Source organism: Tamandua tetradactyla, chromosome 3 (genome assembly GCF_023851605.1).
Source record: "Tamandua tetradactyla isolate mTamTet1 chromosome 3, mTamTet1.pri, whole genome shotgun sequence".
In the NCBI taxonomy this organism is placed as follows: domain Eukaryota; kingdom Metazoa; phylum Chordata; class Mammalia; order Pilosa; family Myrmecophagidae; genus Tamandua; species Tamandua tetradactyla.
Window position 1 is genome coordinate 128,514,984 of NC_135329.1, and position 25,321 is coordinate 128,540,304.

General features: G+C 36.8%; 1 protein-coding gene across 4 annotated transcripts in view; it reads right to left on the minus strand.

Annotated features, from left to right (window-relative positions):
- Positions 1 to 10,645: 10,645 nt before the first annotated feature.
- Positions 10,646 to 25,321, minus strand: part of CCDC148 (coiled-coil domain containing 148) — a 354,676-nt gene continuing 340,000 nt past the window's right edge. For all 4 annotated transcript variants that reach the window (XM_077153903.1, XM_077153902.1, XM_077153900.1 and 1 more), the window contains 3 exons: positions 16,834 to 16,951; positions 14,612 to 14,752; positions 10,646 to 10,934 (listed from right to left, as the gene is read on the minus strand). In XM_077153903.1, coding sequence (XP_077010018.1) covers positions 10,788 to 10,934; positions 14,612 to 14,752; positions 16,834 to 16,951 — 406 coding nt within the window. In that variant the 3' untranslated portion in view covers positions 10,646 to 10,787. The remainder of the gene's footprint in view (positions 10,935 to 14,611; positions 14,753 to 16,833; positions 16,952 to 25,321) is intronic.

Genomic DNA, 25,321 nt, shown 5'->3' on the forward strand with positions numbered 1-25,321 from the left:
CCACAGCATTCTGTAGGAGAACCCAATAAGCTGCCTTCTAGATGAGGGCAAGCGCTTAGGTCATCACCACACAGATTAGCCAGACACAGACACATGCTTCCAGTATGTACACAAGGGTTACTATGCTCCCTCCAGAACTGGGACCAGAGACCTGCCCACTAGGAGCATCGATTGGCTTCATGATGAGCCAGTGGAGGGGTGAGGCAAGGAACCAAACAAGGTATCACAAAATCCTCCCAATTTTAAGTAACCTTTTTCTTGACATGGCATTCTGTCTGTTACTGCAGTCCTTTGTTTTCTGGATCTTTGAGAAAGATGTTTCTGTTAGATCTTGCCGGTTGTTCAAAGCTTTGGTGAGGGGACAGAGCCCTGAATTTGCAGGGCAGGCTGCGAGGCCGACAATTCCAATGGAAGTTCTGGATGAACTCCACAGGAGAGGCTCACCAGCCAAAGCAGGAATAGAGCCTGTCTCTTCTGAATCCTCCTTAAAAGGCTTCCAGTGATTAGATTAAGCATCACTCATTGCACAAGACACTCCCCTTGGCTGAATACAAATGGAATCAACTGTGGGTGTAGCTGACATGATCATGATCTAATTCTATGAAATGTCCTCATTACAACAGACAGGACAGCACTTGCCCAACCAGAGAAACAGGTACCACCACTTGGCCAAGTTGACACATGAACCTGACCATGTCATTTGCCATCTTAATCTGATTTTTAATGATTGCACAGATTTTGTTTTATGCCATAATTTCAGTAAATACTAGCTGAATTGATTGAAGCCATAGATTTGAACAGAGAAAGGGAAAAAGCAAAATTTCTAGAAGCATAAAAATAAAGAAGCAGTGAGGCTTCTACTGGACTTTTAATTCAGTTTTAAGCAATTACACTATATTGCTATAACAACTCGAATGAGAAAATGTTCTCTTCTCATTATCTGGATCCTTTATTTCCAGATAACAGGGTCCTTATCTATGTGGATACAAGTTCATGTTGTGCTCTGCTGAATTTCCTTTAGCATGTCAATTACTTTCAAGGAAAAGTTTTATCTTATTTTAGTAAGCATAAAAATAAATACTGTTTTAATAATCTTCTAAGACTTAGTTTATAATGTTATTTTAATAGCATCAGGGCATATTTTTGAGCATTTCACTTTATACTTCTAAAGTAAGCATTTCAGATTGAAATAGCATTTACAAAATGCCTAAAGAAATATAAACAAATTGCTTTTGAAATTGTTTATAAATATTAGGAGTGTTAAGCATATGTGGTGCTAAATAATATTGACATGGCTAAGAAAATGTGCAAAATAGAAGGAAAATAATCCAAGTACCCATATTCCCTTCTCCACATATAAAATAATAAATTATCTGAGGAAAAAGGTATTTGATGAAATTTGTGAGGTCTTTGGTGACATCAGAAACATATATTTAAATGCAAACCTAAATTTATGAAGCAGGGGAAAATTGACTTAAATAGTATTGAAGGTAGGAATGAAGAAGACTACAGGGACTTCTTACTGCAGTAAGAGGAATAACTGTACAAGCTGGAAATCATCTTTCCATAGAGTTTTGAACTTTGATAAGGACAGATTGGATACCACAGTCTTTCTTGAATACTAAGAGGCACATTTGATTTCATAAGAGGTCAAACAGCTTGTGAATTCTATTATTATAATGCAGCTCCATATTGAGTCTCAAAGGGAAATATCGACTGCCCCTAAATACTTAGTGTTTAAGTTCCTGAAAGCTTTCCCTTCCAGAACCTCCAAGTAGTTAGCAACGCTGGACAGTAATCTATTAAGTGCTCATCCTCAAATGCATCACAAAGCATACACCATTTTCCCAAATAAATAGATTAGATGTCAGAAAGAGCTATAGATTTCCCTGTCTCTCCTAAGGCAAATGTCTTCCTTTCTGTATTCAACTGAGGTCTTAAAAATATATTTTTTTCACAACTTTTCTGGCCAAAGATCCGATCTTAAAAGGTTTCCAATTTTTCCCAAGTTTCCTTAAAAATATCTTTTTTTGATTCCTGGACCATGCATCCCGCCCCCCCCCCCCCCAATGTCTTTTACCTTCAAAATGGCTTCCTTTGTTCCACTTATTTGTTCTATATTTAAAATCTAGCACAGCTACAGAGATAATGGAGTTGTTTAAACAAAGGCAAAGTAGAACACCAGAAAATGTGGGCATCATAAAAAAGTAACCAAACATATGCCAGGTGCAGGAGCATCACCCTTTCCATGATTTTTGCAAATACTGTATAGGATTTTGCTGATGGCAAAGCTCTTTGAAGTCAGAGAAAGTAAATTTCTGGTTGGTCCTTCCATGGAGTGGAAATCACTTAGAAATTAAGGTGATATTCAAAAGAAAATGAAATGGTCTTTTCTCTCTTTTTTCTGAAGAGAGAGGACAGGTTGCAGAGATGGAGGCATAATTTATAAAAGTCACTAGACTGTGGCTGGTGCATTAGAGGAACTGAAAAAAGATCAGTATATCACCACATCCTTAGTAGCAAACAAAATCCACTCAAGCTATTTTAAATGGAAAAACAATTTATTAAACAGAGTTAGATAGTTCCTATTTTTTCTGGAAAGGCAGAGGTTCAGCATTTGAAGCTATCTAACCAGGGAGGATGCTCAACCCTCACCAGGAGACTTCTCCACTGAAAACTTACTGCTGCTCTGCTAATTTCATGCACCATTGCTTGCACCACCTACTCTGAGTAGTAGATGCTATAACATATGCAAATGATATTCCAAAGCTGAACGTCTCCACTGCCAGCCCTGCCAATGAATGGATTCTTGCTTTCTCACATAGTTCTCTTATGAACTGAAGTCTCACATGGGTGCATCTGAATGGCAGCGTATAGACCATAAGAAAGCAGGGGAATTCAGTCTCAAGTTTCTAATCTAGAAGATGGATGCATCATATGGGATATTCCCCAAATGTGGGAATGGCATGCATGGGCAGCCACAAAACATAGCAAATATCCTCCATCAGCGGTATGGTTCCAGTATATGAACAGTAAGTCAATAAGATGATAGATGAGATGTCAGGAGCAAAAGAGAGGAGGGCATCATGAATGATTGCCAGGTTTCAGGTTTGCATAATATGGTACATAGTGGTGTAATTACTGTGTAATTACTGAGACGGGGTGGGCTTGAGGAAGGAACACATTTAATAAAAGAAAGGTAGGTGGTGTCAAGAGTTTAGTTTTGGTGATTCTGGGAAGATGGTGGCAAAAGTGCATAATTTTTTAATCTCCTCAAGTCAGCCCACTAAAAGGAAGAGAATAGGAAAGCAAATTCATACACCCATGGGGATCATTTTCAACAAATCTAAGCGATAAAGTATCCTAGGGTATCCCAAATGAATGTGTGAAGACTAACTATTGACAGTTATAAGACCTGGATTGTATCCATCTCTTTGCAGGAGGAACTAGAGGAGCAGACAGACTAATGAATCCTCAAAAAGCCATAAGGTACTCACTCGAAAGTTTATCTGAGACTAAGAGGAGTTTTGCACTCTCTGATAATGGGTCAATATAAGGAGTTTGAGTGAAGTCTGAGGAGGCCAGAGAAGTCTGGGCCCTGGGAACTCCCAAACTAACTAGTCAAAGCTTACTTCCAGAACAAATTCCTACAAAGAGAATCCAAACTGAGCAGCACAGGAACAACAGAGAAGGAAAGAGAAGGTCCAAATAAAATTAGAGGAGGAGATATCTCCAGAAAGTAAGATTCCACTTTTTTTTGAGTGGTAAACAAATATCTCTCTCAAAAGAAAAAAACAAAAAATCGTGGAACTGTAACCCATATCAAACTTTAAAATCTGTTCTATAACTACTTGTAAAATGTACTTGGCAGTGGTAGAATGCTCACCTTCCATGTAGGAGACCTGGGTTTGATTCCCAGACCATGCGCCCCCTCCAAAAAAAAGTACTTGGAAATTTATTGCTTTTTTGTATATATGTTATATTTCACACACAGACAACACACACACAAAAAAAACCCCAAAACAAACAAACAAAAAACATTAAAAAGAGAGAGAGAGCTTTAGAGCTCTAAAGTCAGAAGTATTACCCTGAACCACAATTACTTCTAAAAGTTAAAGAAAATTAATTTTACATATAAATGAAAAAAGACAGTGAAATTTAAGAGTAGAATAACATCCCTATAGATAAGAAATGTACACCAGAAAGGCATTACCAAAAATATGTTAAAATTATAACCTAAAAGCTAAAATTATTAAAAACCTAAAAACCTAAGAAAAATGTTACAAGATATAAAAGAATAATGCTAGGCAGAATGAGGAAAACTTGGAACAATATTTCAGAAATGAAGACAAAACCAGAAGAAATACATGAACAACAATTACAAAAAATGAGCAGATAATGCTTTAAGAAAAATAGAAAAAGTAGAACACTTTAAAAATAAAAAACAAAGACCCCAAATGAAGAGAATTCTGAAAAATGGGACTATTCAAAAACATCTCTGTTATAAAAAGCAAAACAGCTATAGAAATGATTCAGATTAAAGCAGATTAAACGGACATGATAACCAAATGCAGTAGCTGCTCTTGGACTGGATCCTATACTGGAGAAAAAAATTCCGCAAAGAATATTATTGGGCCAATTGACAAACTTGTAATACGGGCAGTAGATTGTAAGGAATATTGTATCAGTAGTAGATTTCCCATATTAACTATTCTGTGGTTATGTAAGGTACTATTCTTACCCTTAGTAAATGCATACAGAAATGTTTAGGCATAAATAGCTATGGAGTACGCAACTCTTTTTTTATTTTTTATTTTTTTGGTCCATGGTCCAGGAATCGAACCCGGGTCTCTTGCATGGATGGCAAGCATTCTACCACTGAACCATCCATGCACCCTGGAGTGTGCAACTTTACTCAAATGTATCAGAAAAAATATCGTGTGTGTGTGCATGTAGGTAGAGAATGCAAATGATATAGCAAATGGAATGAAATGCGAACAATAGGTGAATCTGGGTGAAAGGTATACAAGCCTCATTCTTGCGCTTTTCTATAGGTTTAAAATTATTTCCAAATACAAAGTTTGGAAAAAAATGAGGAACGAGATAAAAAGGACTCAAGAGAAAGTGATATAGACTATAGGCAAAGAAAATTCAACACACTGTAATAGATTTCCCTGGAAAAAAATATAAGAAAGTACCAGAATAAATACGAATATACATAATTTAAGAAAAAAAAAGCCAAAAATGAAATTGAATCTTTATTTTGAAAAAGACTACTACTTATTGACACGAGAATACTGACCCAGAACTTCAAGATACAGTCTGGTTAAGTTACTGCACTATAAAGAAAATGAACATAAAAAATTCTTGGTGCAATCAGGCAAAAAGATCAAGTCAGTATCAAGGAAAGAAAATCAGAGTATTATCAGTCTTTTTAATGGCCTTTTGACATTTTATGTTAAGGAAAGAAATTGTAAATAAAGTATTTTATATCCAGGAAAAACTGACTTTTATCTATAAAGGCCTTAGACAGGCTGTAATCAACATGTAAAAATTCATGAATTGTTTCCATGAGCAATTTCTGGAGAATTTTCTAGAAAAAAGGCTCCAGACAATCAAAATGGCAAGAGAGACATTTTTATAAAGACTGTCCATGCTCAGTAAATATAGATTTACTTAAACTAAGATTAAATAGGGTTTAAAGGAAGAGTATAATATTTGCATAGTACATGGCAATATAGATACAAAAAGGAGAAAGAATAAGTATATAACCAAAATTATTTTATTATTGTTATTATCAAATTAACATTTTATTCCAAGAGTTTTGTGCATATAATGTGGGTTAATATAAATGAGCAATTATATGATATTCTAATTGCAACATTCTTGAGTCATTGAGATCCAGGATTCTCAGAGAGGAAAAAAGAAAATACAGATGAAAGTAGAAGATGCCAAGTAAAAAACCTATGGAATTTGAATCAGAAAGAACAGAATGAATTTATACATGTCTATTTTTTCTTCAACAAATAAATTGCAAGGGAAAACCTATAGAGGGGAAAAGGATAGATAAAGAGACTCAGAGAGATTTAATGATAAAGAAAAATAAGAGATAAACAGTCTAATCCTAGACATTGCAACATTTGGATATGGCTGGAAGCATCAGCAAAGGAGATTGATGAGTGACCAAAGAAGCAGTAAGTAAAACAGAAAAGGCTGGTGTCAATGAAGCCAAGAGAAAGAGCATGTTTTAAGAAGGGCTAGCTGTCAAATGAGTTGAACACTGGTGTGCACACAGTGAGATGAGGGCTGAAAAGTGTTCATTAGACTTGTCAATATGGGGCTCATTGGTGGTTTTGCTAAGAGCAGTGTCATTGGAAGGTGATGGATAAAGTGAATCAGAATGGATGACAGTCACTGGAAGGTGAAGAAGAGGAGATATGAATATACACAGGCAACTCTTTCAAGAATTTTGGCTGAGAAGAGGAGCAGAGAAATAGCATGGTAGCCAGAGGAGAATGTGTGGTGAAGGGAGATTTTTTAAAAATGTGACTTATTTCAGCATATTTGTATGCCGAGGGAAAGCTCTCAGCTTAAATATATAGGATAAAAAGAGCATAATCAACAAAGAGAAGTTCCTGTAGAGGTGAGAGGGAATGAAAACCGAACACACATAAAAGGATTTGTTCTTTGAGAGAGGGAGAGTTGTACCCTGTGTTAGAGGAAAGAAGGTGAATTCAGCCATGGGTGTATTTGTAAATTTGTTGGGAGAGTTTTTGAGGCAAAGGATACATTCTTTCCATTCAGTTGAGACTAGGCCATCATCATCAAAGCTATAGATTTGAATCCAGCTCTGTTGTTTATTAACCATGGAATTAAGAGTTGCAATTTTCAAAAACAATTTTTTGACAATTACCCACAGTAAGAAATACATTTACATTGTGACCACTGACATGCACACACATTGATAACTGAAATCAAGTTTCATGACTCAGTATTTACTCATATTAATAAGTACCCTTTCTCTCTCTCTGCCTCTCTTTTTTTACTCTCTCTGTTCTCTGTCTCTTTTTATCTCCCTCCCTTTTTCTTTTTAAGCCTGCCAGGCAACAAGTTCACTGGCAAGAACCAAAGAAGCAGAGCACAAGGGTGGGGAAAGAAAGGAAACCTATCTTAATGACACAGTGAATATGACTCCCAAGCAGGGAGTCATATGCCTTTCTATCTCAGAAATTCATGTAAATTAGGGGTATTAAATCAGAAACTGGCTAAATATATTATTTCTGATGCTATTATATATTAATAAATTATGATTTTAAAAAATTGCTTTCTCAATGTTCCTTTCTCAATTTATTAATAATTTATAGCACTGGTATATAAAAGTATATAAAGTACTTATGTATATGCTTATGTACACTTCAAGGAATAACTAGAAATATTATGCAACCACTTTCTTGGGTAAGCAATAACACACTTTAGTAACTTAGAAGACTCCCCCTTCTCCCCCACAAACTGCTTCTCTATCTTTTGGAGTTTTTCATTACTTTTATTTAAGTGATAAGCATTTTCTTATTTTTCCCACTTGTTTCATCATCTTTATTTGTATCCCTAGTTGGGTTTGCCTGTTTTTGTACATTAGATAAATGAAATAATGCACAATATATATATATTGGTATATATATATATATATATATATATATATATTGGTATATATTGGTATATATACCAATATACCTTTGCTTCTGGCTCCTATCACTAAATATTATATCCATGTTGATACTTTTTTTCCATTGACATACACAATTCCATTATGTGAATATCCCACCATTTTTTTTTTTTGGTGGGGGGAGGTGCATGGTCTGGGAATCAAATCTGGGTCTCCTGCATGGCAGGTGAGAATTCAACCATTGAGCTACCTTTGCACAGCCTATCCCACCATTTTTATATCCATTCTACTGTTGCTGAACATTTGGCTTGTTTTCATTTGGGAATAATGATTTATGCAGGAGTTTCTCTAAAATTGCTGGATCAAAGGCTATAGACATCTTCAACTTTACCAGATAAGACCAGACTTTTTCAATTTATATTCCAACTAGCTGTGTGTGCTTCCCTTTTTCTGTATTATCATACTTGGTAGTTAGGATTTCTTAATTTTTGCTAATATGGGGGTGTGTATTGATAGTTCCTTGGGGTTTTAATTAATTGGTATTTCCATCTTTTCACATGTTTATTGGCCAATGGATTTCAGATTTCCATATTTTAGTTTGTTTCATTTAAAAAATGCTGACTAGGACTCAATAAATTGACTTGATACAGAGTTTGAAAAACAACTGCAATAGGGCAGTTGTTTACTTTACTCTTCTGAACCTATTTCCTTATCTGTAAAATGGGGATGATAATCTCATAAGATGGTTATGATGGTTGTGGCAGGCTGAAATATGATCCCCTTCCCCACCAAAAAAAGATTTGTCCATGTCCTAATCCCAGAACCTATGAATGTTATCTTGTTTGGAAAAAAAGGTTCTTGACAGATATAATTAAAGATTTTGGGATGAGGAGAGCAGACTAAATCATCCAGCTGGGCTCTAAATTTAATGATAAATTTCCTATAAGTGATGCATAGAGAAGAAGTCATTCAAAGGAGGTGATATAAAGGCAGAGGCAGGTTCTACCCCAGAGTCTATGGAGGGAGCATGCCCCGGATGGCACCTTGATTTTGGATTTGTGGCCTCCAGAACTGTGAGAAAATAAACTTTTGTTGTTTTTAAACTTCCCCTGGTTTGGGGTAATTTGTTACAGCAGTCACTGGAAGCTAAATCAAAGGTCAAATAATAAATTATCTATAAAGCACACATGTGGCGCTGAGCACACAGTATGTGTCCAATGAATGGCAGTGACTATATTATTGAAGGAAATAAAAGCAATTAATAAGGTTTGTGTCTGGGCGGAGCCAGCAGTTGGGCAAATCTCAACTGATGTTTTCATGATAACTACAGCAAATCAACTTACTACTGTTCTGCAAACTGTTGTGCTACTTCCTGCCGTGTTACCACCAGCTACCAATCTTTTTTTCTTGGGGAAGGAGATAAGAAGAATATTCAGTTGGAATTTGAGTGAATTACCTTGGACATCAGTGTGGCTGCTGATGTTAAGAAGAACTTATGGACTCTAGGCAGCATCAGTGTCTTATCACTTAGAGAGGATGTATCCTGATGCAGCAGGACTTTCATGGGCTAACTGTTTGATACTCCGCATCAAGCAAATTGAGGGTCCAGCAGGGGACAATGTGACCCTGGTAGACATCCCTAAGGCAAATGCCAATGCTCACTACTCCTTGATTCTTGTTAAAGACTCCTTCCTCTTCTTTTTTTTTTCTTAATCTTTTTATTGACAAATCTTGACACACATGCAGTCCATTCATGGTGTACAATCAATGGCTCACAATATCATCACATAATTGTGTACTCATCACCATGATCATTTTAGAACATTTGCATCACTCCAGAAAGAGAAATAAAAAGAAAAAAGAAAAAACTCATATATTCCATACCCTTTACTTCTCCCTCTCACTGACCACTAGTATTTCAATATACCCAAATTATTTTACCCCTTATTTTCACTATGATTTATTTATTTTTTATCCATATTTTTTTTACTCATCTATCCATATCCTGGATGAAAGCTTCTTCCTCCTCTTATTATAAGCTGTTTGATAATGCAAAAGGCTGCACTGGGAGGGTTATAATGAATTATGTAATATAGAGAAGGGTATTTGCTGTAGGCTCATAGGATCTTTTGCAAAGGTTTGTCCTGATGGGCTCGGCTTGTTGCATTGCTTACCGACGATGCTGAAGACATCATGAAAACAAAGATTCCAACTGTCAGAGTGGTCTTTGTCTTTTCTACATTTTTCCAGTAACTGCATGGAGATCACAACTCCTGGGCTGGAGGTGGATGGAGAATGGAGGGAGCCACAGCAGAAAAATATGAGTGGTCTTCTTTTCATTAACAAAGGTAACTTTCAACAATACTCACTTGCTATTTGGATTAAATAACCACTTTCTAAAACAGTCTTGCATTTATACTTAATTTTTATTTGAAATGCTCCTTTTAAAAATAAAATCATCTAGACATTCAGTAGCTAATTTGGAACTTCTGACAGCATTCTAATTATTGTAAACTTTTAACTATTCTTTCCAAGCAACTATACACATGCATTTCTTTCAAGCCAAAACAGATATTCCCATGCTTGAAATGCTATTTCTAATTTATTCTTAAGGACTAATTTGCAAAATGAAATTGTTTGGATGATTGGTTTGCAGTAAACATGGTGTATCAAATTGGTTTCTAAATTTAGAGAAAGGTTGAGTCTTCTCTTCTAATAATCAAGAAATAATAGAAGTATTAATGATAATGAAGCTTCCATAATTAAAAAGTCAAATTCTGAAATAACAAGCAGGTTACCAGGTAGCAGCTTCATAATTCATACTTCTTGAAAATGGTTATTTTGAGCTCTTTTCATAGGATAATGCAATCTCCAAAATCTAATTTGCTAAATGATGGTATACATACCATATGTATCATAGGTTCCATAATCTTGAGGAATTTAATACCATTAAATATAATAAAATTCTAAGAATCATAAAATAAAGGCAAAGTTATTTTAATAGATGCTTTGATTTCTGTGTTTGATACTGTTTAAAATTCTAGAAAATGGTAATTATGGTAATTTATATAAATGTATTCAAAGAAAAATCCTGTTTACATAAAATATGATTTGGGGATGAGTTCTAGATTTTGAATACTGTAGACTCCATGTCCTTCCTTGGAGGTTTTTGAGGATTGATTTTAGGTAATACCTCTTTGGCATAAAATGTTTTATGAAGTCCTGCTTCTCGAAGTGCTAACTCAAACCGAAGTCTAGGATCAGAAATTATCTGTAGAAATAAAATACAATTTAAATAAATAGTAATTCATTGAACTAATGTACATTTTCCCAATTAGTTCTAAATTTCCCCAAGCTGCGTAATTTGCTTTTGGGGGATAGATGACTAGATGACAATAAATCTTGCATATACAGATAATTATATTCCTATTATTTTTACTGAAAATGCCCATTTAACACTTTCCAGTACTTCAATGGTTCCAATAGAGAATGTACAGAACATTGCGTACTAGATTAGTTGAAATACAAGAGATTAAAATGATTAAAATATGAGACATTGGAAGCTTATTTTCAGTACTATCATTAGTTCGTTATTTATTGATAGATGGACTTGTCAAATATAGACCACCAGTGATTAAAATAAATAAGTCACAGCTTTATGCATTTTTGTCTTCAAACAGATATTTTAATTTCCACATCATTTAGCAATATAGAAATTAAGTTTAAACACATGTCCACTACTTGAAAAACAAAATCAATAGAATTCTTCTTCAAAGTCTGCATTTCTATTTCAAGCAGAACTAGAAAATTTCTCCATCTGGTTCTCAGTGGGAACAGGCAGATGAGTAGTTCAATTTGTTTACATTTATAGCTGATTGGACCTTATTCCTCTTCCCCTCCTTCCATGAATATTTAATGTCCACAGACATTGTTTGAAATGATAAGAAGTTAACCACAAATGGGTTATAGCTAATGAGGCATTTCACATGAACTTGTAGCTCCCATAGAGGATGGGCTAATAATAAGCTGTTAAAAATAGTCTTTCCTTTAAGGAGTCTTAGACTTATCTGGATAATAAAGTATACAGATGATTACTGTTTGGGGCAATGTGTGACAGATGACCCAAGAGAAACAAAGAGAAACCTAGCAAAAAGAATGGCACTTGCAAATTTACAGGAGAAATAGGTGAATTTGGGGTCAGGGCTGTTTGGGTAGAACACTAAATACTGTTAGGGAACACTGGAAAAGACACTTCCAAGACTAGACTTGGTTTTAAAAGGCTTCAAGGCTACACCAATAAGACTGGGGAGCCACTGGGGCTGTGTTTGCCTTTTTTTTTTTTTTTGCATGGAGGCAATAGAATCATTGTTGCTACATACGAACATGAATTTGATTGTAAGTTCTGGATAAATTAAGGTGGCAAGCGGAGTGGTTAGGGGTCTGCTACAATTGTCCATAAATGAAATAATAAAGGCCTAAATTGACTAGTAGCAAGGAAGAGATTAATGTCAGAAATACTCTGAAGGGAAGAATCTATAGAACTTGGAAACTGATCAGATACAGGGGCTAGGGGAATGATAAGGTTATTCTGGAAGTCAAGAATAATACAAAGATTTGTGTTGGGAAGCAATGACTTTAAGCTTTGGACCCAGGTTTCTCCTCTAGGTTTCTCCTCTCCTCCCTCAATAGATTCTCCCTGATCATGCTCATCCACTCCCAAGATTCATGCTTCACCTATGTGCTGCTAATTCCCAAATCATCTCCAGGATTCACCTCTCACCTCAGCTCCAGGATCTTAAGCTTCATTTTTTAAAAAAAATTATTCTACTTTTGAGTAGATACCAAATGAAATTTAGGCTTCCTCCTTTCCTGACCCCCATCTCTCCAATTCCTCTCTCAGGAGGAAGCCAATCCATTTCTTATAATTCTGTATTAGACCTCTTCACCCTAAATGTGGCATGAACAAATGAAAATTCACTCACTCCCTAACTCTGTCATGCTTTCTGTATCCTTACATGATTATCTGCCTCACCATCTAATGAGTATAATTTACAGAACTACTACTAAGTGCCAGACAATATTCTACACAGTTGACATTTATTACCTCTAATCTTCACAAGAACTTTTCAAGTAATTATTTTACAAATGAAGAAAACAAGCATAAAGATGCTTATAGCATATGGAAGTTCATATAGCTAATAAATGGTGAAGGTGGATTTGAAACTAGAATGCAGGTTCTTCCCAGTACTACATGCTGCCTACCCTGGAATCATCCTCACTTTTTAATCCCTTCCTTTCTCAGCCAGAGCCACCCATGTCCTCCCCACTTCTCTCACTTCTATGAGGACTCCTCCTTTGACCCTACCCCAGTGCTCCACTCAGGACACTTGGCTGTAACATAAATATGATTATGTAATTTACCTACTTCAAAGTTTCACCTCTGCTCACAGGATAAAGATCAAATGCCTTAGCAACGAAGACCTACTATGCTTTTCACAGTTTGACCCTAACCCATGTTTCCAGCCTCATCTCCCAGCAGTCACTCCTCCTTGTCATGTACCTGAAACATATTATGAAGTGCCTTATCCTACCCTCTACCTCTGCCCAGATTCCTGACAGCTTTTCCAGCTCCTGGCTTGAGCTCCTTGCAAGCTCCAGCTGCTTTCCTAACACGAGTTTCTAGGAGATGCCCTTGAATCCTTATAATTACTCTTCCCCTGTCCCCCCACCACCCTGTTCCTAGTATTTTTTTTTTTTTTTGCATGGGCAGGCACCGGGAATTGAACCTGGGTCTCCGGCATGGCAGGCGAGAATTCTGCCCAGTCTTTTTTTTTGTTTTTTTTTTTATCTTAAATAACCTAGAAAGAATTTTGTCATTGCCATCCAATATCCTCAATTAGATAAGATATAGAGTTAAACTTTCCTCTCTGCTGCTCTGATGCTTTTTCTAACTTTCCCAGCTTGGGTTAACCATTTTGCTTCCTCATGCTGTTACAAGCCCTTGTACTCATCTCTGTTGTAGTATCTCACCTTATTTCCTTACATGCTACTTTCTCTATGAGCCGGGCTACCCTGCTCACCCTCTCCAGACAAGACCAGTGGGTCTTGTTCAGGCTGTAGCTCTGGCATCTTGCACTGTGCTGGGACATATGCTAGGACATATACTATGCTGGAACGCGGTATTTATCTGATTACTAAATGAATGAACTATTTATCTTTTTGCTCCCTAGCAAGGTATGCAGCCCATAGTAGAAGCACAACTAGATTTCTTGGGCCGTGGATGAAATTTCCTGCTTTTAAATAATTATGTAAGTATTCATTCATTCATTTGTTCCCTGCCAACCCTTCCAGTCATCCATCCAAAGTTACTTTTCTTTAGTCCCTTCTCAGTTTCAGACAGACTACAATGAATCTTAAATTCAGAGAATTCGTTAAATAACCCCCTAACCATTTTCCACAGAAAAAGTTTTGCTCTATTTTTAGCTCTGATGTATTATCTTCTGTTTATTTTCCTTTCTGAAAGCTTTCCTCTGCTTTGCCTGCATGGGTATCATTGGTTGTTTCTTTAATAGGGTTATGTTATGAATCTAAATATAAATTCCTTAATAAAATAGAAAAATACTTAAAAAACAAAACTAAGTATTAATATAAAACTTTCAAGTAAAACTTTATGAAGTTATTATTAAAATTAAAAATGTATATTTTTCAATGACAGATTTTATAATGTTTTTGGTTAAATTATTTATGTCTATGTTACCTCTCAGCTATTTTATAATATTAAAAATTATAAGGTAAGTATGTGGCATCCTTTAAAAGTAAAACGTATACTAATACATGATATTCAAATGAAAACATTGTAAACAATTTATAACCCAAAACGCACACTTCTGCAATTCTTGTTGTCATCATGGCTTTTGCATCAATCACGCAAATGATTTCTATAAGTACCTGCTGTTCATTGTATGTAGTCAGTGTGAAGAGTGGCTTTTGAAGAATAAATTCCTCTTCAATTCCAATACCCATCTTAGCTTTTGATGCTACTGTACCTGACATCATTCTAACAGGATCAAATTGAGCAACAATAGCAACCTGAAAATAAGAGACGAAAGCATGCCTACTTGGAACAAGGTACTAGCTAGATAATTTTTGGTGACATTATTAATGTTTAAGTCCTGTTAAAATTAAGAAATTTCATTAAAGTGAAAACCTAACAGGGAAGTGCTGAAAGAATATTAAGATCATGCCAGTCCTGGAGTTCCACAAGGGATTAATGGCTTAAAAGCAAAACAAAATTAAACAGTAGACAATTTGTTTCATGATTTACTTTAGATAAAATTTTATCTTTCTGCTACAAAAATCATGTGACTTTATATAGAAAATCTTCATATTCTACCAAAAGTAAAAAAAAAAATTCTAGCTATGGTGATCCCATGAAGCTATCAGAATCAGGAAGGTTAGTCTGATTATGCTGAATCTAAAACATATAATTCTGGGTAATGTTGAGCAATATTATGGGCAAGACGGATGAGTTTCCATTGTACAAAACAACTGGATTTCCAGGGGCTGCTATAAGCCATTGTTTCCCCTTCTGAAAAACCACATAGTCATTTTGACTCAAATGCCCTTGTTCTTTATGATAATTCAAACCTGCACCCTAATGAAAAGAAGCCACTAATTTTGTAAATTATATGCATCATTAGTAACACCTGCCTGTTAATTCTTAAAGTCAAGAATTAGCATTAAGAATTTGGCATTTTTAATGCTATTTAGAAGCCATAATGATATAACTGTGGGTTAAATATACGTTGATTATTGTAGGTTTCCTAGCCAAAATGTCTTATACTATAGTTTTAAATACTGATTACAGATAATAGGCACAGATATTTCCTCTTTCAATGGGTTCACAGATGGAAGGAATTAAAATTTTATGGACACTATAGTTATCAAAGCTATATTTTGAAGAAGAATGTGTTTAGTAATAGTGATGTTATATATTGTTTTCAGAAGGCTATGGTATATAATTATTTGCTAATGACTGAATAATTCAAGTTGTGTTGGCTGTAGGATGGCCAAGATGTACAGTCCTGTGCTTTGAATTTACTTGAGAATCTATTTTATTGATAATGATTAAGGTGATGATATCATAGCCACATGAATTTACACTTCATCTCTACTTTCTCACTTATAGACTTCCTTGGTTTAAATTCCAGTCTCAATCCAACAGTTGTGTGATTTTGGGGAAGGCACATAACCTTTGGGTGAGATTCTCTTCCATAAAATGAGGCTGCTGTAATATTAAATGAAGTAATACATAAAATCATTTAGAACAGGGCTAAACAGTAAACACTCAGTGAATGTAAACTCACATTACCACAAATCCGTGAGGCAGGTACTATTATTATTATTTCTCATTACAGATGAGAAAATGAGGTTTAGTGAGGTTAAGTAAAAGCTGGAAGTTCCCTCTGTACCAGGGCTGAAGGACATGGAAGCCAAATTCCTATCCACGATGCTGTTACTTCCGCTGACAGAGTGACCAGTCATTTCCTATCAGCTCAGAAAGGGTATCACAGGAGACCGTATAGCTTGTGAGTTGAACAGTCACTTCAATTACAAAGTGAACTCTTTTATCACATACTGCAAGTTCTTGAATCCCTGTTCTTGTCATTTCTTTTCCTCATTCACCTACTTTTGCTGCTTTTACTAGGCAAGGCAATGGGAGGCTTTATTCCTCCATACACACAAAATGGTAGTTTTAAAAGTGTTTTTTAACATGTTTGTTGACTGTGGGATGTTTCCAAAGAGAGGTCCCTACCCCAGAAATTATCTTGCTGGAATTCCACAAGGTTGTCTGAAGACAATAAAATCTTTGAGGGAGATCCAGAGCTTCACAATTACAAATGGATACCATTCTGCTAATAAACTAGAAGTGATATGGGAACACTTAAATCTTGAGAGAGCTTTTTAAAAGGTGCTGATAAACTTCTTTTAATATACTGAGGAATTGACTCAACATAAATCTAATTGCTCCCAGGAGTGAAAATCAGTGCCCCAATTTGGAAAAGTTATATTTTATATAGCAGATGTTATGAACTAAGCCCTAGTAATGATGTTATTAAGAGCACTTAGATACATTAAAAAAAAAATGAAAATTTCCAAATTAAAAACACCTGTTTCCTGAGGGCCTCTAGACGTCTCTCTCTCTCTCGTTCTTCACGTGCTTCTTGAAGGAACACTTCTTTTTTCTCCATCAAACGTTTTTCCAATAATTCTTGTCGATATTTAACCCTTTAAGAAATAACGTACAAAAAGGTTGGGAAAGCATCATAATAATCTTGGAAATTATATGCACAGGAGCAGGCATTTCAATGGTGACATGACTGTAAGATATTGTTTTCAGTTGATTTCTCATATCTAAAAAACAAAAGATACTTGTTTTGATGTAAATGCAATTTACATTAATTCTAATAACCACCAGAGAAATGTAGCTCATCAGGCAGGAAAAGATGAAATGAAATCCAGTCCATCTCTTCCTTCACTGAAATTATTTTAACTCTCAAACTTTTTGTTACCTGCCACATCTGAACTAAATCACCTGAGAGATAATTATCTCATTCTAGAGTTACAGCATTCTTCTGATGAGCATTTGTAACACAATTTGAAAATGTTAAAAAGTCAAGTTATGATTAAGTATAAATATTTTTAGAAAGAAGGGTAAAATAAAATACTATAATACTGTGCCCAAATTATTACAATTACTAGAACTTAAACCACATTTTATCAATATTTTCACTCATTTTGTCAAAATGCTCTTCTTGTGTATGTTGTGTTGTTGAAAACTTCAAAAAAATTGCATTTTGACATCTGTAGATGGCAGCAAAACATGAGTTTCCCTTAGTATTGTTTCCATCCCCCTTAAAATCTGCAGATAATAAAACAGGGCATATAAAATACTTGGTATAATACCTCCAAGCTCATCTGACCCTCTTCTGCTTTTTGGCAAGTCTCTCTTACCATCTTCTCCTGAAGCTATTTTCCTATTGAATTACAGAGGTGGGATTTCGCTTTGCAGAAAAATGTGGGCACCTGAGTTTTCAGGGAGTATTAAGCCATTGCTCTCTCTTCCATGACTGATGGTGTAGATTAACTTTCTTTGAAATATCTGTCATAAATGTCCTTTGCCCTTAAAACATGCATCTGCATATTCCATGAATATACCTTCATAAAGCCCTTAGATTCTGGACTCAAACATTTACTAAGTTTTCAAAATGCACAAGGTTTTGTGCTTTACATATTTTGGTTCATTTAGACTTCACAGCGACCCTGTTAGGACACCATTATTATTATTATTTTTAAATTTTTTTATTAATTAAACAAAAAGTAACAAACAAGACATTAAGATATCATTCCATTCTACATATACAATCAGTGATTCTTAATATCACCACATAGTTGCATATTCATCATTTCTTAGAACATTTGCATCGATTTAGAAAAAGAAATAAAAAGACAACAGAAAAAGAAATAAAATGATAACAGAGAAAAAAGATTATACATACCATACCCCTTACCCCTCGCTTTCATTTACCACTAGCATTTCAAACTAAATTTATTTTAACATTTGTTCCCCCTATTATTTATTTTTATTCCATATGTTCTACTCTTCTGTTGATATAGTAGCTAAAAGGAGCATCAGACACAAGGTTTTCACATTCACAGAGTCTCATTGTGAAAGCTATATCATTGTTCAATCATCATCAAGAAACATGGCTACTGGAACACAGCTCTACATTTTCAGGCAGTTCCCTCCAGCCTCTCCACTACATCTTAAACAACAAGGTGATATCTACTTAATGCATAAGAATAACCTCCAGATAACCTCTTGACTCTGTTTGGAATCTCTCAGCTATTGACACTTAGTCTCATTTCACTCTTCCCCCTTTGGTTGAGAAGGTTCTCTCAATCCCTTGATGTTAATTCTCAGCTCATTCTAGGGTTTTTCTCAGTCCCTTCATGCTGAGTCTCAGCTCATTCCAGGATCTCTGTCCCATGTTGCCAGGAATGTCCACACCCCTGGGAGTCATGTCCCACGCAGAGAGGGGGAGGGTGGTGAGACTGCTCGTCATGTTGGCTGGAGAGAGAGGCCACATCTGAGCAACAAAAGAGGCTCTTTTGGGGGTGACTCTTAGGCCTAAATTTTAAGTAGACTTGACCTATCCTTTGTGGGGTTAAGTTTCATATGAACAAACCCCAAGACTGGGGGCTCAGCCTATAGCTTTGGTTGTCCACACTGCTTGTGAGAATATCAAGAATTCAACTTGGGGAAGTTGAATTTCTCCCCACTCTCACCATTCCCTGAAGGGGGCTTGCAAATACTTTTCCAGTCACTGATCAAATCACTCTGGGATTCATCGGGGCATCACTCTGGACAAACCAGCAAAATCTCATGTCCTACCTGAGATTCCAAGTACTTATGACATTCAATCAAACTATCTACATGAGTTATATTAGGAAATGCTCTCGTCAAAATATAAATTTTGTAACAAATAAACATTTTTGCTTTAGTCTCAGACATAAGGTGACATTTTAAGGTATTAATTATCATCTATTTTCAGCACCCTGCAATAATGACATTCCTTTGTTCTTCCTCACGCAAAAACATTTTTAAAATTTGTACATTGTACATTTCACTATTATTATACACTCTAGGCATTCCTAGATTATACCATCTCAATCTTTACCACCTATCTTTCTTTCTGATTTCATTTATGTCCCCAGCCCTCCTCCCTCTGTCATTCTCACATGCAGCTTCATTCAGTGTTTTAACATAATTACATTATAGTTAGATAGTATTGTGCTGTCCATTTCTGAGTTTTTATATTCAGTCCTGTTGCACAATCTGTATCCCTTCAGCTCCAATTACCCAATATCTCACCCTATTTCTATCTCCTGATGGTCTCTTTTACCAAGGAAATATTCCAAGCTTATTCACTAAAGTCAGTTCATATCAGTGAGACCATACAGTATTTGTCCTTTTGTTTCTTGCTAATCACACTCAGCATAATGTCCTTAGGGTTCATTCATGTTGTTACATACTTCATAACTTTATTCTGTCTTACAGCTGCATAATATTCCATCTTATGTAAAGGTCACAGTTTGTTTAGTCAACCGTCTGCTGATGGGCATTTTGGCTATTTCCATCTCTTGGGTAATTGTAAATAATGCTGCTATAAACATTGGTGTGTAAATGTCTGTTTGTATCCTTGCCCTCATGTCCTTTGAGTAGAGACAGCATATAGATGGGTCCTGTTTTTTAATCCATTCTGCCAGACTATGTCTTTTGATTGGAGAGTTTAATCCATTAACATTCAGTGTTATTACTGCATGGGTAGTACTTTCTTCTACTATTTTGCCTTCTGGATTTTATATGTCAGATCTAATTTTCCTTCTTTTTACCTTTACTCATAGTCTTCCTTTCTACACTCTTCTCCATACCTCTCTCTTCTGTCTTCGTATCTGTCTCTAGTGCTCCCTTTAGTATTTCTTGCAGAGCTGGTCACTTGGTCACAAATTCTCTCAGTGATTTTTTGTCTGAAAATGTTTTAATTTCTCCCTCATTTTTGAAGGACAGTTTTGCTGGATATAGAATTCTTGGTTGGCAGTTTTTCTCTTTTAATAATTTAAATATATTATCCCACTGTATTTTGGCCTCCATGGTTTCTGCTGAGAGATCTGCACATAGTCTTATTGGGCTTCCCTTGTATGTGATGGATTGCTTTTCTCTTGCTGCTTTCAAGATCCTCTCTTTCTCTTTGACCTCTGACATTCTGATTATTAAATGTCTTGGAGTATGTCTATTTGGATCTATTCTCTTTGGGGTACACTGCACTCCTTGGATCTGTATTTTTAAGTCTTTCATAAGAGTTGGGAAATTTTCAGTGATAATTTCCTCCATTAGTTTTTCTCCTCCTTTTCCCTTCTCTTCTCCTTCTGGGACACCCACAATACGTATATTCATGCACTTCATATTGTCTTTCAATTCCCTGAGTCCCTGCTCATATTTCTCCATTTTTTCCCCTATAGTTTCTATTTCTTGTCGGATTCAGATGTTCCATCCTCCAGTTTTGAAATCCTATGTTCTGTCTCTCAAAATCTACCCTTGTAGGTTTCCATTGTTTTTTCATCTCTTCTACTGTGTCTTTCATTCCCATAAGTTCTGTGATTTGTTTTTTCAGACTTTCAGTTTCTTCTTTTTGTTCTTTCCTTGCCTTCTTTATATCCTCCCTCAATTCATTGATTTGGTTTTTGAGGAGGTTTTCCATGTCTGTTCATACATTCTGAATTAATTGTTTCAGCTCCTGTATGTCATTTGAATTGTTGGTTTGTTCCTTTGACTGGGCCATATCTTCAATTTCCCTAGTGTGATTTGTTATTTTTTGCAGGCATCTAGGCATTTAATTACCTTAATTAGTTTATTCTGGAGATTGCTTTCACTTCTTTTATCTAGGGTTTTCTTGCTGGATGAATTTTTTGTCTATCTGTTCTTTGACATTCCGTTCAGCTTTATCTGGACCTTTAGCTTAAGTTTTGTTTAATAGAGGAGAATTTTTCAGTTCTTGTTTCTTGCCCTGCTTGTGTGGTGCCTTCCCCACACACACACTTAGGAGGGTCTACTTAGATATTATATACCCCAGCCAGATTTTCCCAGACCAAACTGGCCTCCTATCAGGAGGAAAGAGTCACCTGTGTCAGTTTTCCCTGAGGGTGAGGCCCAGAAGGTTGAAAGACTTTCCTGTGAAGTCTCTGGAGTCTGTTTTTCTTATCCTGCCCTGTGTGTGGCGCTTGTCTGACTGCAGCTCCCACCAGCATAAGATGATTTGGTACCTTTAACTTTGGCAGACTCTCCCTGCTGGGGGTGTGGTGGAGACAGAGGAGAGGTTGTAGGCTGGTTTTAATGGCTTCAAATTACCAAGCCCTGGTGTCTGAATTCCTTGATGGAGGGATTCCACCTGAGTTGGGCTTCACCCCTCCCCTGGGGAAGGCACAGGCTCCAGACAAGCCCCCAAAAGAGCTCACTCTGCCTATGCCTGGGGTAGTTGCAGCCTGAAAAGTCCTGCAGCTGTATCCAGAGGCATTCAAGCCTTTGTAGATACACAGCCACAAAAACCTCTGTTTCCTTCTTTTTTTTTCCCCCTTTTTCTGTCAGTCCTGCCCCCTTGGTGCTGGGGCAAAAATGAGCAACCTGCGCTTTGATCAGGTTCACCTAAGCTGGGGGCCTATTTTTAGTAGTCAGAATTTGTTAATTAGTTCCCCAATTGGCGTTTTATTGTGCCCAGTTCCTGCTGCTGGTAAAGTCCTTTCCTTTCCCCTCTGGAAAGCGGCCTGTGGGGGAGGGGCGCTGGCCACCGCAGCTTTGGGAACTCACAGTTCTGGGGGGTGCTCGCAGCCGGTCCAGCTGGTCCAGATTGGAGTACGTTGTGTGTCTGGTCACTGACGTGGCCCCAGGAGCTGTTCTGTACTGTTTCTGGTTATTTAGTAGTTGTTCTGGAGGACGAACTAAAACACGCATGTTGTTAAGCCACCATCTCGACCCGGAAGTAGCCGGGACACCATTATTGATCTCATTTTACAGATAAAGAAATGGAGGCACAGACAATGTTTCAATTTGTCCAAGGCTTCACACCTAAAAAGTGGCAGAGCCTGAAATCAAACCCAGGTATCTATTCCCTCCCCCCACCCCAAGTATTTAACTACTGTGGTTTCCTTCTCTCTTCTTGCCATAAATCTCTCCACCTGTATCACTAACTTCTGATACGCATCGTGTGCCAAACTTTGTGCTAGATATTGTGAGCATACTGGGAAAAAGGCTTTGCCCTTAAGAAGTAGTTTAATATGGTGACATAAATACATACCTAAATAACTAAACAAAGTATAGTTTCTTAGGAGAGCTATAAAAGCAAGGTCCACTGAAAATTTGTGAGATGACCATTTGTGAGTTGTGGGAGGGATTGGCAGGATTTAACAAGAGTTTAGTAGAGGAGGCAGCATGAGACCTGGCCCTAGAGGATTAGGATTTGGAGAAATAATGAGGGATAGAGCAGTGGGCAAGGCCTGCCTTCCAGGCAGAGAGGGTGGCCCTTGGGTGAGGAAAAGGAGGTGCCAATTTAAGGAAGCACTCAGTCCCAAGTTCATGCAAGGGCCTGAGGGTGGCAGTCCCCTCAAACTTTGCTTGATGTCTCAGTTGCCTAACAGAATGAGAGCAAGACAGAGGTGGAGGGGGGAGAGGAGAAAGGCTCTGGAAGATAAGTTCATGGGGAGGAAAACTCTTTCAAGACAGGTTGCTCCCATGTATAACACTGAAGGAAGGTCACAGGGAGGAAACAAAGGAAATCATGCCATGATTTGCCTTTATGGAATGCAAAATCCAGGATAACACTTAGAAGGAAAATCCTAAAGTCCTGTAATTGGCCACGGCTGTCTTCTCTATCATCTTCAATGTTAGGACTCAGCAGAGCCAAGACGCACAGATTAATGAGCCCACAGACCAGATTGCTGCCTTTCTCCTGTGCCTCCATGTCATGGAGACCTATATTTCTTCCTCTCTCATTTTCACTAAGGCATGACCATTGCCTCTCTAATGAGGTTCTACTCAATTTAAGCACTGAGTACAATCCGCTGTGTAGGTTCAATTAAAAGGTACCCTGGGATTTGACAATTACCATATTGTATTTCTAAGAACCTTTGAAAAGTTTCTCTTCCTTTGGGATATATAGGTTGCTTTGCCTGCAACAAAGTTTTGTCTGCTTTGTGGAAAAGTAATAGTTGTTACAGTCAGGGGAGCTTGACTAGTAAGGAAGAAAATGCAAATGAGAACAAAGCATTCTTACCTGTGTCATAGAGGAGGCTGGCTCATAGTTTACTTTGAACCTCATTTATTTAGTTAGCAAATATTTATTGTACCTACAGACTAAGCATCAAGCACTGTGCTAGACACTGAAGATACAGACTAAGCATGAGAGACATGTTCCTGCCCTCATAAAGCTGAAAATCCAATGGCAGTACAAAGACCCAGGCAATTATATAATACAGGAAGGCTTGTGTTCTAATGGGCAATAGAGGCAGATGTCATGCGGAGACACCTTTGTCAGACTTGGGACACTCAGGGGAGCATCCCAGAGGAAGTACTGTCAAGTTGAGACTAAGAAAAAGAAGCAGGAATTCATCAGAGAGGGAGGGAATATAAAGAATGTTCCAGACAGAAGAAACAGCATATGAAGGCCCAGAGGTGGGAGAGCACAGTATCTTTGAAGAACTGAAAGAAATTCGGTATGATCAAAAATGAACAATGCAAGGTGCAGTGTCATGAGCTAGGAATGGAGAGGCAAGAGGGGTCATATTTTGGAGGGCTTTTCAAGCATGAAGCCTTTTTTAAAAAAGGCTTTTTTAAATTGTATAATATATAAAGCAAAGAAAGAAAAAAGCACTAGTTTTCAAACCACTCTTCAATAAGTAGTTGCAGGACAGATCCCAGAGTTTGTTGTGGGCTACCATACCATTATCTCAGATTTCTCCTTCTAGCTGCTCCAGAACATTGGAGGCTAGAAGGAATATATATAAAATCACAATCAGCTTTTTTTCTTTTTTGTGAAAAATAACGTATACACAAAAAAGCAATAAATTTCAAAGGATGGAGCAACAATTAGTTGTAGAACAGATTTCAGAGTTTGGAATTGGTTACAATTCCATAATTTTAGGTTTTCACTTCTAGCTGCTCTAAGATACTGGACACTAAAAGAAATATCAATATAATGATTCAGCAATCATACTAGTTTGTTAAACTCTACTTTCTCTGTATAACTCTACCATCACCTTTGATCTTTCTCCCACTCTTTAGGGGTATTTGGGCTATGCCCATCCTAACTATTTCCTATTGGAAGGGGTGTGCACAATATGGGGTAGGGACATGGAACTAGCTGATGTTCTGGAGAGACTGGGCCCTCTAGGTTTCAGGACTCATCTGGTCCAGGGACCCATCTGGAGGTTATAGGTTTTGAGAAAGTTACCCTAGTGCATGGAACCTTTGCAGAATCTTATTTAATGCCCCAGATATTCTCTAGTATTGGCTGGAATGGTTTTGGTTGGATTTGGCAAGTTATGATAGATAGCAATGAAGCATGAAGCCTTCTGATCAGGGAAATACAGTGATCAATTTGCCTTTCAGAAAAATCTCTCCTATAATATGGAGACTGGCTCATCAGAAGGCAAGACCAGAGACAGTGCTCAGATATAAGCTGATAGTTTCCTGATCTAGGGCAAAGGAAGGGATGGTGGTAGGAGGTAGGGAGAAGATATGGGTTTTAAAGTTATGTAGGAAATGGAACAGATAGGAACTGTTAGTTTATTTTATGGGAGAGATATAGAGAAGAAGGAAGCAACATTTGTCTTACACAGTGAATGGAGATATCTCTCATTAAGATTGGGAACAGAAGAGAATGAGGAAAAGAAGGTATTAAGTTCAGCTTAGACATAGACACAACTTCAAGAGATATGGGCTGAAGACAAAAGTTGGGAATTTTTATCAATGGAATGGAACTGAAGCTATGGTGATAAATGGTACCACCCTGGAAGAGAGTGTAAAGTAAAAAGAAAAGTGGGCAT